At 35.1% G+C, this 13096-nt stretch overlaps 1 protein-coding gene across 1 annotated transcript; it reads left to right on the forward strand.

Annotated features, from left to right (window-relative positions):
• Positions 1-3255: 3255 nt before the first annotated feature.
• Positions 3256-6260, forward strand: SEH1H (Transducin/WD40 repeat-like superfamily protein). Its single transcript, XM_088252965.1, has 8 exons — positions 3256-3522; positions 3664-3778; positions 3950-4050; positions 4293-4370; positions 4948-5103; positions 5293-5405; positions 5580-5706; positions 5920-6260. Exons 1-8 carry the CDS (start codon positions 3364-3366, stop codon positions 6049-6051), a joined length of 981 nt encoding a protein of 326 aa, XP_088109091.1. The 5' UTR covers positions 3256-3363; the 3' UTR covers positions 6052-6260.
• The last annotated feature ends 6836 nt before the right edge of the window (positions 6261-13096 follow it).

A 13096-nucleotide genomic window follows, 5' to 3' on the forward strand; every position in this document is an offset into this window, starting at 1 on the left:
TATTAATCGGTTGTCCTAATCAACAATACTATAGTTTCTTCGTAATCTGTTTTTTCTGGTCAATCTTAGTATGTACAAACACCGTTCTGCCCCACATAGGAAGCCTTTGTGAGTCTCTAGTGAAACAATAAAACAACCAACATCCAAAGTAGCGTAACTATTCAACCAAAAGAAAAGTTGCGTAACTAATGGCCATATACTTGGTCAAACATTTTCCTCGAATACTCAATTTCACAAATACAGGATATCTCTTACCTTAGAATTCGGAGCTTCCAAATTTGTAGAAATATGACAATGGAGCAGCAACAGAGCTCGACTTCAACCCCAAATATTTCCACCTTCCTCAAATATGACAATGAAGCAACAACAAAGCTTGTACAAATGTGGATTCCAACTCAAAGATTTTAAAACCAACAGTATAGAACCAAAGCCAAGTGCTCACTTTGTGGTCTCCAATCGTCAAGTAATGAACTCAAGGCCACTTTGACGATGCTCAGACCAGAATCACCAAACTAGACAAATGAGGGGTAGATGTAATTTGCTTTGTATGGTCTGACTTTGAATGACCAAACTAGAAAAGAAAAAAAAGGAATTAGAGGGGTAGACCGTAGGGAGGGAGGGAGGAGAATATCAAACCAGAAAAAAAAATTGTGTTATTCAAGAGAGCATTTGTTTTTGGAGGGAGATATTGTGGTCTTCAAGAGCATAGATGGGTACCAGATGGGTCCTCAAGGCTTCACAAGTGCACAGAACAGAATCATCAAACCAACAAAATGAAAACACAAAAAGAATTACATTGCATGTGCTCATCGGGATAATACCTTGCTTTGTATGTTTTGAATCACCAAACCAGAAAACTGAACAACTCTCTTTTTGATGAAAAAATGGTGGCAAAGTGTGCAACCACTCCGAGCCGGGGAGGGGTTAAGGTTAAAGCTCTCCCCATGGGATTTGAACAGCTCTCTTTCCTCAAACAGAATAGCAAACCAGAAAAAAGAAGAAAACCATGTTCTTCGACAGACAGCCAGACACAGAGAAAGACAGAGAAACATAACTTTTTTTGGAGGGAGATATTGTGGTCTTCAAGAGCACAGCGCGTCTGTTTTGGAGGGAGGAAGCCACGTTCCAGTGAAATCGTTTTACACACTTTGAGTTACAATTGCTTCTTATCATCCGTTAGATTTGATCCAATGGTGTTCCCATATAGAGGTTTGCAAAATGGTGTTCCCACTAGAGAATAGCCCAATTAATAATGGTTTCATTACCGATGGAATGAACATATGTGGTTTCCTTGGCCTTTATCTTAATTGAAAATAATTTGTTATCTTTTCCCACTTCATTCTGTCATCAAAACGTCACTTTGCTTTTGGATATCGAAGTTTGGTTTTTTTGTTTAATTTTTTTTTCCTGGTTTTAATGGTTTTTAGAAAATAAAAATAAAATTGTTGCATTCTTTTAAGGCTTCAAATTTATCAAAAAACAAATAAGAAATATTTTATTTAACTATTTGAATGTATTTTTCAAGGCTGCATTTTCTTCGATTCTACATGCTATTAGAGAAGAGTTAAAGGGAACAACAGGCACAAAGATTAAAGGGAAAAACAGGTGCAAGAAATTAAAGTTGTTTATAAACTCAGCTAATTTCTCCCACCAAAACTTGTGTATAAACTCACCTAATTATTTCTACCAGATTGTCACATGATATTCCTACGAATCTATCAACAGTTTGAAGCACCAATATTTTGTTTTATAATGTTATCTTCGGATGGGAGGTACAGTTGGTCAATCAGATTTTCAAAAGCGAAACTTTTTAAAAAAGGAAGAAAGAAAAAAAAGAAGAAGAAGACAGTTTTTGTCAATCATATTCATAGGGAATATTATATGGAAAATGCTAGAGGCACCAACTTTGAGCACAAACTCTCTAATAGAGCGTGAGACCCGTTGTGTTGGCGAGCTCCACCTCTATTAGAGAGTTGGTGCCCAAATTGATGCCCAAAGTTGGTGCCTCTAGCACCACCCATATTATATTCCGACACATTTAACTTAGTTGATTTTGGGTTTTCATAGGAAATGCTATAATGAGCGGAGGGACTTTCTCACAAGAGAGCCTTGGGATTATCAAATCAAACTGATGGAGAACAAAAGTCTTGGTATCTATCATGAAAATACCTTTAACACCCCTATCCGACGGTCAACAAAAATCTTCCTTAAATACTTAGGCAAACACAAACCCCACACAAATTAAACCAACCATGGAATTACACACCAATCAAAAACTCAACCCACCCACCCCATGTGGCCATCGTCCCCACTCTGCCATCATAAAATATTTGATGATTGTTGTTTCAAATATTCAAATACGTGTGCCTTGTAAGATTATGTGATCCATCTATTCGTAGTCTATATGATATTTGACGATTGTTGTTTTAAGGGGATGTATTTAATTGAGATTTTAAAAGACTATTTTGGAATTAAAAAGTCTTGCAGATTTAAGCATAATATAATTACTTATAGGATTTTTTTTAATGGATTACTAGAAGCTTATACCCCAACAGCAGAAAACTCTAGTTTTGAAGGTGGTTTGGTCTTCATGTGAGGAAATGTGAGGAAAGAACATTACTTATACCCAGTGGTCGTTATTAGTGGTTTGGTCACCATGGATTTTGAATAATCTTACACAATCTCACATTTTAAAAAATCCTTTGAAATTAGCAAGATTTTGAATACCATAAGACTTTTTGTTACTTGTTTAAAGTCTTGATTGAATACCACTAGATTTTGACACCCTCATTTTAAAATCGTAATAGTCTTAATGGAATACCACAAGACTTGTTTAGATTATTTAAAAGTCTTAATTGAATACCACGTGACTTATTTATCCCAAAATAATCGTTTAAAATCCCAATTAAATAAACATCCCTTAATGATTATCATACGTTAAACTCCGTTGTATAATTCATCATTGGCACGTAATATAGTAACACCTCACCCTAAACCCTAAACCCTCACTCTAAACCTCGTTATCAGGCCCTTAGCCTCAAAAAGATATTATACTTAACATGACTTGTTAATTAAAATCTAAGAAAACTCTTACATGTATTAAGTTGTCATGACAGTTTGGACAACAACAAAAAAGGTTTGTCATATAGAAATGGTGCCATTTCATCTAGGATTTTTAGAGGCTTTTGAAAGACGTATTTCTCACTCACTGTTAAACTTAAATGGGTGGACCCGTTTTGAGTCTATACCGACCCCACTAAAACCCTGCCCCAACGTCTACCAAAACCCTACACGAAGAGGTTTTCGCTCCTCCCACCTCTGACCATCTTGGGCTCGAAGTGGAGCTACAGGGACTGTACGGACATGGAGAAACCTCTGGTGGCACTTGATAAAGGCACCACCTGCTCTTCGTGGAACTACTCCAGCCGGAGATTGGCCACTGGCTCAGTCGACGGAACCCTCGCCATCTTCGACACGCGCGACTCAGCTTCTTCCTCTTTCTCCTGCACTTCAAAATCGAAGGTCCCCAACTCCCGCCTGTTCCAATTAGTTTCAAATATCAGGAATTGACACATTTCATTTTTCTTTTCCGTTTAATTTTTCAATTCCACTTGAAAGCTTGTGTTTTTGTGTTAAAAGATATTGCAATTGTGTTTGTTTTAGGTGCATGAGGCTGCTGGCATTGTGAAAATTGTTTGGGTTCCTCCAGAGTATGGTGATGCAGTGGCATGTGTTTGCGCAGATGGAACTTTGTCTCTGTGGGAGGAGGCTGCTGAAGGTATTTTCCTTGAATTTGTTATCTTTTCTAATCCAGCTTCCACAATTATCAACTTCAAACTGAATCAGTCTAATTTAGTTTATGGGATACTGACGAAAAGTTTTTTTTTTATTTATAATTTTTTTACTGAGCATTGTATCTGATGAAAAATTAGGTTTTATTGTTGTCTAGATGCACAACCTATTCAATGGAAGCTCTGCACAAGCTTTAAAAGTGGTTCCGCTCAACTGCTAGATACCCAATTTGGAGTCTCACCGTCAGGTTTAAAAATGGTTAGCTTTTATAGCTGCTGTTTCTTCGTTTTAGTTTTGGCGGTTATATGTTCTGAAATCAAGTTTGGAAGTGACAAATGTTTATTGTCGTACTGATTTTTTCATTAATTTCTTCTAATATCATTTAGGATGCCATGTATATTCAGTTGGTGCCCTTGTAGAAAATCTGTGCAACATACTAGAGTCATCATTTGCCTTGTGACAATGAAATGTCATGAACTGTAATTTGTTTCATTTTATAGGTTACTGCATATTCTGATGGCCATGTCAAGGTCTCTGAGTTACTAGATCCCTTGGATCTGAAGAATTGGCAACTTCAGGTGATCATTTATCTGATTCAGTCTGATAATATACTACGGCCCGGAAATAAGTCTTGTTGTTTTTTTATAATATTATTATGCAGCCCAAATTGATGCTGAAAATTTGCAAATCATGTTATTTCTGTACAAAATTGAAACATTGTAGGTAAATTCTAGTTTTATGTCTTATAAGATTATTGGTGTTTTCCTTCTTATAAAATGATACATAGTTCTCGTGCATATTAAAAAGACAACAGAGGTATATATATGTGAATGTGTATTTCCCTAATTTTTCATGTAGTTGTATGTTTTAGTGCCACGACTTAGAATGAATGGACCATGAGCGTGTGTTTCTGTTGCTCTCTCTTCTTTGTGGGGCTTTTTCTCTTGTACGCTCTCTTGACATGGTTATACCCTTTTACTTTTTATGACATCTCTCCAGTTGAACCATGATAAATCATCTCCTGTGCTATTAACTCCCTATATTATGCATATACCAACTCAAAAGCCAACCTGAATAAAGCAGAAAGATTCATTACAGATTTTTACAGTTTGAAATTGCTCTGTAACCTTATCTTTTCATGATCTTTTTGCCCAGGCTGAATTTCAGAATGTTATTGATTCAGTGTCTACGTTTGGGAAAGCCATGTGCTTATCTGCATCTATATCTTGGAATCCACAAAGAGGAGAGAGCCAGGAATCCAGCTTTGTTTTGGGTTTCAATTCAGACACACCACAACTTAATTCTTCCAAGGTATTCTAAATTCTGCTTAATCCTGTTTCCTAATCAATTATCATTAATTTTATGTGGCTTGTCTCCTTCAATACACAACTTTCTCTTTCCTGCAGTATATTTTGAAACTATGGTATCATTTCAGGTCTAGAAGCTAGGTCAACTTGTCAAAAATGATACTGTGCATAATCTTATGATATTACTTTACAGGTATGGGAATTTGATCAGGCTCATCAAAGATGGCTCCCAGTTGCAGAGTTGGCTTCGCCTGGTGACAATGTTGATCAGGTCTATACTGTTGCATGGGCACCAAACATTGGCAGGTAGTAAATTGTCTAATTGCTCATGCAAGCACTGATGAGCAATTGATGGGAATCTGAAAATATTGTTTTCTGTCATCATATAAAATTCAAGGTTCTGCCTGTCTCAAAATTTGAAGGAAAAATGGCCTCATTCCATTTTATATGAGAGAGTAAAATTGTATAAATTTCATTCAGGCCCTATGAGGTAATTGCTGTTGCCACTCACAAGGGAATAGCAATATGGCATCTTGGATTAAACCCCGACTCAGATGGAAGGCTCTCATTGGAGAAGATTGCACAACTTTCGGGTCACAACGGCGAGGTATCCATACTAACTATTGAAAATGTTATCGATCATTTCGTTTTGGAGCACAAATCCTTACCGTTAATCTGAGCATGAAAAAGTGGAATTATGACTGTGTGTATGTTGGAGTGATACAATTGTGGAGCCTTAGTAGGGCACAGTGTGAATTATCTAATGAAAGAAAGGCTGTGAATCTTCCTAATTGATTAAAGTCCTTCATTTTGTGATCAGGTCTGGCAGATGGAATGGGACATGAGTGGGATGACTTTGGCGACTACCGGGAATGATGGGGCAGTACGGTTGTGGCAGTCTAATTTGAACTGTGTTTGGCATGAAGAGGCTACATTTGAACCCACTTCCTAGTCCCTTGCGACCTCTGTTGCTACATGTTAAAATGGCAAGTTCTCTGTTTTATGAGAAAACACAGTTTGTAATCTCATGGTAACATGGTTGCCCTACTTGGTTTTAGATCACTAGGTTTAAGCACTGTGCGGCAACCCAAGATCAGTAAGAATGAAGATTAGTGATTGTAACTTTACACATTGGTTCAAATTTGAAATTTTGTTGGTGAATCTTTGTCAGCTTTGCGCTAGCTCCATTGTATTATGTATGCGTTGAATATGTCTGCCAAGCGCATATCTTCTGCATGGAACATTCATCAATGAGAGGTAGATTCTGCTGTGCAGTTGCCAATCCCACTATCAAAGAAATTGCAATTTACTTCTGTTTGAAAAATAATGTCCATTTGTGTTCTACACAGTTCTAGAAGAATCATGAATACAAGGATGGTTCTAGAGTTATGGAGAACATACTATGTCAGCTAAACAAAGAGAATTGAAGTTGGAAGAACTCTCGAGTAAGAATACTCATGTTGCTAGACTATGGCGGTGGAGCATGATGGCTAAACAATTTATCACAAAATGTCCTTGACATTTGTGAAACTATCAGATTGCATCCTTAAAGTTTTTTTATATCACTCGTGGTCCCAAACGTTAATATTGCTCTTAAATAGTTCCTTCGTCAAAAAAATCGTTAAATCCCCATTTTATGAGGGATATAATCGTCAGATCAATCCCTTTTGACCTCTCCAACGCCTCAGACCCATTTGCCGCCAATTTGGAACCATTTCCCTCCATCTTCTTCATCACCCTCTTCATTTGCCTTCCATTTTTAGTACCATTCCCATCTTGTCCCTCATTTTGCCCTTCATATTCCCCTTTTGTGACAGCAACTTGCATTAGTGTACCTCCATAATGAATCTCAAGAGTAAGCTTGTCAGGATCTGCCAGAACAAACACTTAATCAATCCCAACAATTGAAGTCTTTTTTCCTTCATCACCTATTTCAAGCCCTAATAACATACATAAGACAAACCAACAGTACCTATTTCAAAGCCTTTCTATAATAAATACATACACCAACCACATGAAACAAATTAAATTCTTCAATAGATTCTTACCTTATTACGATGGAGCCTTTCCCCCTTTTCGATAGTTTTCATTTGCTCATCCATCTTCTCTCAATCACTTCTGCAGATAAGCTTTACCGCCCAATTTCCCACGACTGAAAAACCTCATTTCTCAGAAAAAGACTAGAAATGGGTTTGATGATGTTGACGACGACCTCGAGGAAATATATTTGAAGCGTGAGGAGGTAAAAGGGAGTTGATTTGACGATTATATCCATCATAAAATGGGGATTTAACAATTTTTTTGACGGAGGAACTATTTAAGAGCACCCATATTAACTTTAGGGACCACGAGTGATACAAAAAAACTTTAAGGATGCAATCTAATAGTTTCGCAAACGTCAAGGACGTTTTGTGATAAAAAAGCGAAAATAATATTGTACAATATAGAATATTCTAGATGAAGCCACACACTTGTGGCTAGAGAAAAAGAAGCCAAGTCGGTGGACTTGGTGATGTCGGCAAAGAATGCCTATAAATAGGCATGCAATGCAATAAAGCAAAGTGGAGTCTAACAAAAAGAACTCCCAAACTATAAGGGAGCCAGAGCTACCTAAAATCCGAAGCTAGAAAATTTAGGAAACTAAGCAACAAAGCTAGCTATCTAGCTAATCAAGGATGGACCCAGGATTTCAAATTATGGTGGGCTAGATTTACCTTACGTACAAGCCTCAAAGAGAGGAACATAATCAATGGGATCGATATGTACAGATTTCCAATTTTTTTTTAAAACACAAAACCTATATTAATTAACCAAAACAAAAACTCACACTAACAAACAAAAGAAATAAACTCATACTAATTAAACAATTACAAATGTAGAAGCTATTTTTTTCTTTCCAAAAGTGTAGAAATTATTAGTATTAAGGCTTTATGGCGTAAAACATGAATGATTATAATTAAAAATATATTGGAATTTTAGGGGACTATAAGGGGCTGACCTACTTTCATTTGTTTATTTTTAATTATAAAACCTGTACAATCAAATGTTTTGGTCAAGCCAAAAAAAAAATACATAGAATTTTTTTAAATAAAAAATTATAAATTCCTAATTGATACTTCATAAACTCTAAAAAGTCCCTAAATTTCAACATCAACAAATTAAGACAATAAAAGAAGATTAAAAATGGAAGATTAATTTGGTTTGCTTTAATTAAGCATTGAAGGGCATGGTTGATTGGTGTGTAGCAGGGATGTTGGCTCTTTCTTCATATATTTTTTTTCTCTGCGTGCATTAGCTAAGGGATGTTTTCAGCGCAAGAGGTTGTGTGGGGTTTGCTTGGGCGGGCTAGGAGTATTACAATAGGCTAAAACAAATCAAGACACCTGGGCTATAGCCCAGGTTAGCCTGGGAATGGGTCTGTCCCTGTAGCTAATCAACTAAAGGTGGTGGGAGTTAGCCACTACAACAAGTCCCAATCCACAAGGGAGCTACATGTGAGTTACCCAACCTATGGAAGAAGCTTGAAGACAAGAGCTCAAGCTAGGGCCAAATAGCCAAACTAATCTAAATCAAGTGTGGTGGCCAATAAGCTAAGAAGAAGGCCAATTAGCCTACACCATGCTATGCACTATTCTCCTCCAAATATAATAAAATTACTATGTTCAACTATTGTCCTATTGTCCTAAGTCCCTTCACCACATAAACTAACAACGGTATCATCACAAACACTCATCACACACCTCCTAAATTCCAACAACTTCCAAGAAAACTACCTGGAATACAAGATGAAGATAGCAAAAGAGTAAGGGATCCAACCTAATTTTCAATCTTCATAACTTTTATGAAAAATATGTCTAGTTTTGAACTTTTGGCTCTGCCAATGTTCCCATTTTCATAGATTTTATGACTCTGAATTCCATTTCAGATTGACTCAAGGACCAGAAGAAGGAATTAAACGTGACTTTACTAAGCTGATGAAGATGGGGTTTAAATATATGGCATGAAGGATGTACTAGATGACAGTGTAGCATGTGGAAGGCTTTTCATTTGGAGCTCTTTTTCTCAAGTAATTTAATTAGCATCGCTGCATTATGTGGGGATAGATATACTGATATAAAAGCTTGCAGCATTTTTCATTGTAACATTTATATATGAAAAGTTAGGCAACAGTAGAATAAAACCAAACCCAGAAAAAATGGACATCTACAACTTAAGTGGTAATGTACTTTCATATTCAGTGAACCAAAATAAGTGTAATTAGGTCAGGCTTGGCTTAGCTACCTGGTCCGCTAACCCTATAGACTTCAACTCTTGTGATGAGAAGAATGATATGTGATCTTGTCATGTGGACGAAAGACATTCCGCGTAAGCATTAATTGACAAAAGGGGTGAGGATCTTATGACCTTTTCGTTGGAGCATTTTTGCTCACTAATTTAACATAAGGTGTATCCTCATCACCCTTCTCAACATTTGACACGTGTCTATTGACATAACCATAGTTGCATAAATATAAAGTTAAGAGTTAACTATGGTTATGCTAAGGGACACGTGTCAAGTGTTGAGAAAGGTGGTGAGGTTACACCTTGGGTTAAAGTGGTGAGCAAAAATATACCCCCTTTTCGTGTAAGATTGGGTATTTTTTGGGTTTGTTTATAGAAATTAAATGGTATATGGTTTATCTATATTGCTAGTGCTAAGAATGGGTATATAACTAAATATCTCGAGATTCATTATTATACCCAATATAGGTGCCCAAATTATAAAAAAATCATACTAATCAGTAAAAAATTATGATAAAGTGAATTTTGATCACGTCAATTGCTAACAACTTTGACTTCATATTTAATTCTTTCTTTTTTTAATGAAACTTTACATTTAATGTTTTAAGAATATTTTTAGTTGGGAGAAACTCTCCACAATACCCTCCCACCCATTCCAACGTCTTCTCTTTTAACACAAAAATCCATGTGCTTTCTCCTCTCTTTTTTTTTTGGAACGAAAATTGGTTTTTTTTTACTAGGATATTTCTCCCACAAATGAAGCAGTCATTGTCACGTTGGTTTCTTTGTTTATTATTATTTTTCTAGTTTTAATGGCTTTTAAAAATTAAAAATAAAATTGTTGCATTCTTTCAAGGCTTCGAATTTGTGAGAATCTGTAAATATATATATATATATATAATTATTTATTAATATGAATTTTTCTTATTTAAATATTTATTGTGAAGATTTATATATTATTAAATCTTAAGTCTAGTATGAGATTATCCATTTAGTTGAAAGATGATACCATTCTTGTTATCCATGTGTAGAGACTTAGAATTGGTTTTAATCAAATCATCATTTCCATGCCACCTTGCCTGCTAGTAACAAATGATGTTGTGATATCATTGGCCAAAGGTGGATGACTCACATTATTCCCTCATCTTTCTATCTTATCTTTTGGTGGTGGTGTTATGATATCATTGGCTAAAGGGGGATGAGTCACATTATTCCCTTACATTTCTATCTTATCTATTTGGTGATTTAAAATATTGTATATATAAATATTATTTGGGTGCATGCATATCCTCTCCTATAAGTGTCATGCTTCCTTACTTCAATCATTCATTCCGATCCTTTAAGATAGATTTCTACCATGAAGTAGTGTTAGAGAGATAGAGAGAGAGAGATAGAGAAGGAAGAAAAAGAAACAAGATGAAGAGTGTGTGTGTGTTTGTCTTGCAATATTTCATACTTATTATGGTGAGTGGGTTATGTAATGTGTTCTAAAAGTTATTATTTTGTGATAAATGTGAAAATCATGGATTACCATGGATTTAATCTATTTACAAATCTCTCTCTATTTTCAGGTCAAGCATGTCTAATTTGTGCAATATTTCACACTACATATATTATTTAGAGTTTTTGTGAAGTGTGTGTTATTGATGGAACATGAGAACTTCAGTGACGGGGTATTCGAATAAATGTACCAGACGGGAACATAGGGTAGTGAGGCCAATAGGGGTCACGTACTGGGTACAATTTGTGAAGGATAACCAAGATATGAAGTAATGATGTAATATGATTTGGATTGTGTATCTTTTTACTATATTTTTCTAGAGTGTGTAAAATGACATTGCTTGACTATATTACATCATCTACTCACTGAGCGGTGGTTTGCTCATCCCTCACCTCTTTTGTTTTTCGAATTCAGATCAATTAGTTGGCAAGACAAAATCGAAACCAGAAAAGTTGAATTAGTTTTAGAATCATAAAATTTTATTTATATCGTGTACACTTGTAAGATTATTATAATTTTTATATATATAATGATAATGTATTTTAACCAATTTTTCAGTCTTTTTTTATTTATTTCTTTCAATTCACGCACCTTGATTTGGGAATATTCTTTATTATCGGATCGGGTCGTGACAGAATTTCTCACAAAGCAAATAAGAAATACTTTATTTAACTATTTGGATGTATTCTTCAAAGGCTGCATATTCTTTAAGTACAATAATTCAAAATCATTTTCTTACAATAATTCAAAATGCATTGGTTCTCTACATGTTATTAGAGTTAAAGGGAACAACAGACACAAGGACAGAACATGTGCAAGGATTAAAGGGGAAAAACACGTGCAAGAAATTAAAGTTCTTTATAAACTCAACTACTTTCTCCCACCAAAACTTCTGTACCAAATTATTTCTACCAATTGAATTTGTCACATGAGATTCCGACGAATCTATCCACAATTGCCACATCCTTCTTGGTGGTCTTTTCTTGTTTGCAAAAGAGAAATATTCACAATTCCGACGAATCTATCCATCGATAGATCTATGGGGAGAAGAGAAATATTCACCTTTTCCTCTTTGTGATGGTGCTTTGTTGTGAAGATCTAGCCACTTTGTGGACGTGTGATTTGTATACTTGTTTTGCAAGCAATATCTGAAATAGAAAATAGACACGTTATTGCATATGTGCAAATATATATACAAAAAGAAAGAATTTTACCTTGTCTTTTTTTTATTAATGCGAAATTTTACTGCACAACTTTGACATGCAGAGATGGGCAGCTACTAAACATACCACTTACGTTGACTTCATTCGTAGACTCACCACTTGAAAGGATGAGAGGAGAGTAATTTTTGTATGTTCATATGTTCATCATGTACATTCAGTATTCATTCGTAGACTCACCATGTGGTTTAGTTGTTTTTATTTTATTTATTATATATTTTTTGTTTTAAATAAATCTCTATTGTTATCTTGGGAGGAATCATAATTTTCAAAAGCGAAAATTAAAATAGAAAAAAGAAGAAAAAAAGAAGAAGAAGAAGAAGAAGAAGAAGAAGAAGAAGACAGTTTTGTCAATCATAGGGAATTTGTACTACCTAGCTACAATAATCCGATACATTTAACTTAGTTGATTTTGGTTTTTCGGTGGAAATGCTATAATGAGCTTGGTGCGAAGCTTGGTTACTCTTCTAAGAATTTAATATGATAAAAATATTGGTTGAAAACGTAGGGTATATTGGATTCACTTTCTTGAAAGTTAAAAAGATTATCATATAATACAGACACGAATTAGGTCAGTTGGCAGCTCGACCCATTGCACCAAAGTGCAAGTACCCCTACCCATATATTAGATTAATTTAAAGTAATTTAGACTATAACTTGTATTTTTTTTATAAAAAAAAAACTATATAATTGTAATGGAAAACCCTTACAATTAGTAAAGAAGTACACCTACTACAATGCCAACGATATATCTCATCTATTTTTATGTTAGAAAGCATCCACCAATTGTCCATAGATTGCAAAACACTTTACATCTTTTAAATTATATGCATCTAAATTTTATATGTTCTCTTATTCTAAGCAAATTCAATCCAAAATAACGAACTCAAAGGGTCTTAAATTCCGCTAATACCTCATTGTCGTAAGTTTTGTTACCACAACAAATAAGTAACGATATTTTTCTCCAAAAAAAACAGTAATTTATTTCATAGATA

Source organism: Prunus avium, chromosome 5 (assembly GCF_965620075.1).
Source record: "Prunus avium chromosome 5, drPruAviu1.hap1.1, whole genome shotgun sequence".
Lineage (NCBI taxonomy): Eukaryota > Viridiplantae > Streptophyta > Magnoliopsida > Rosales > Rosaceae > Prunus > Prunus avium.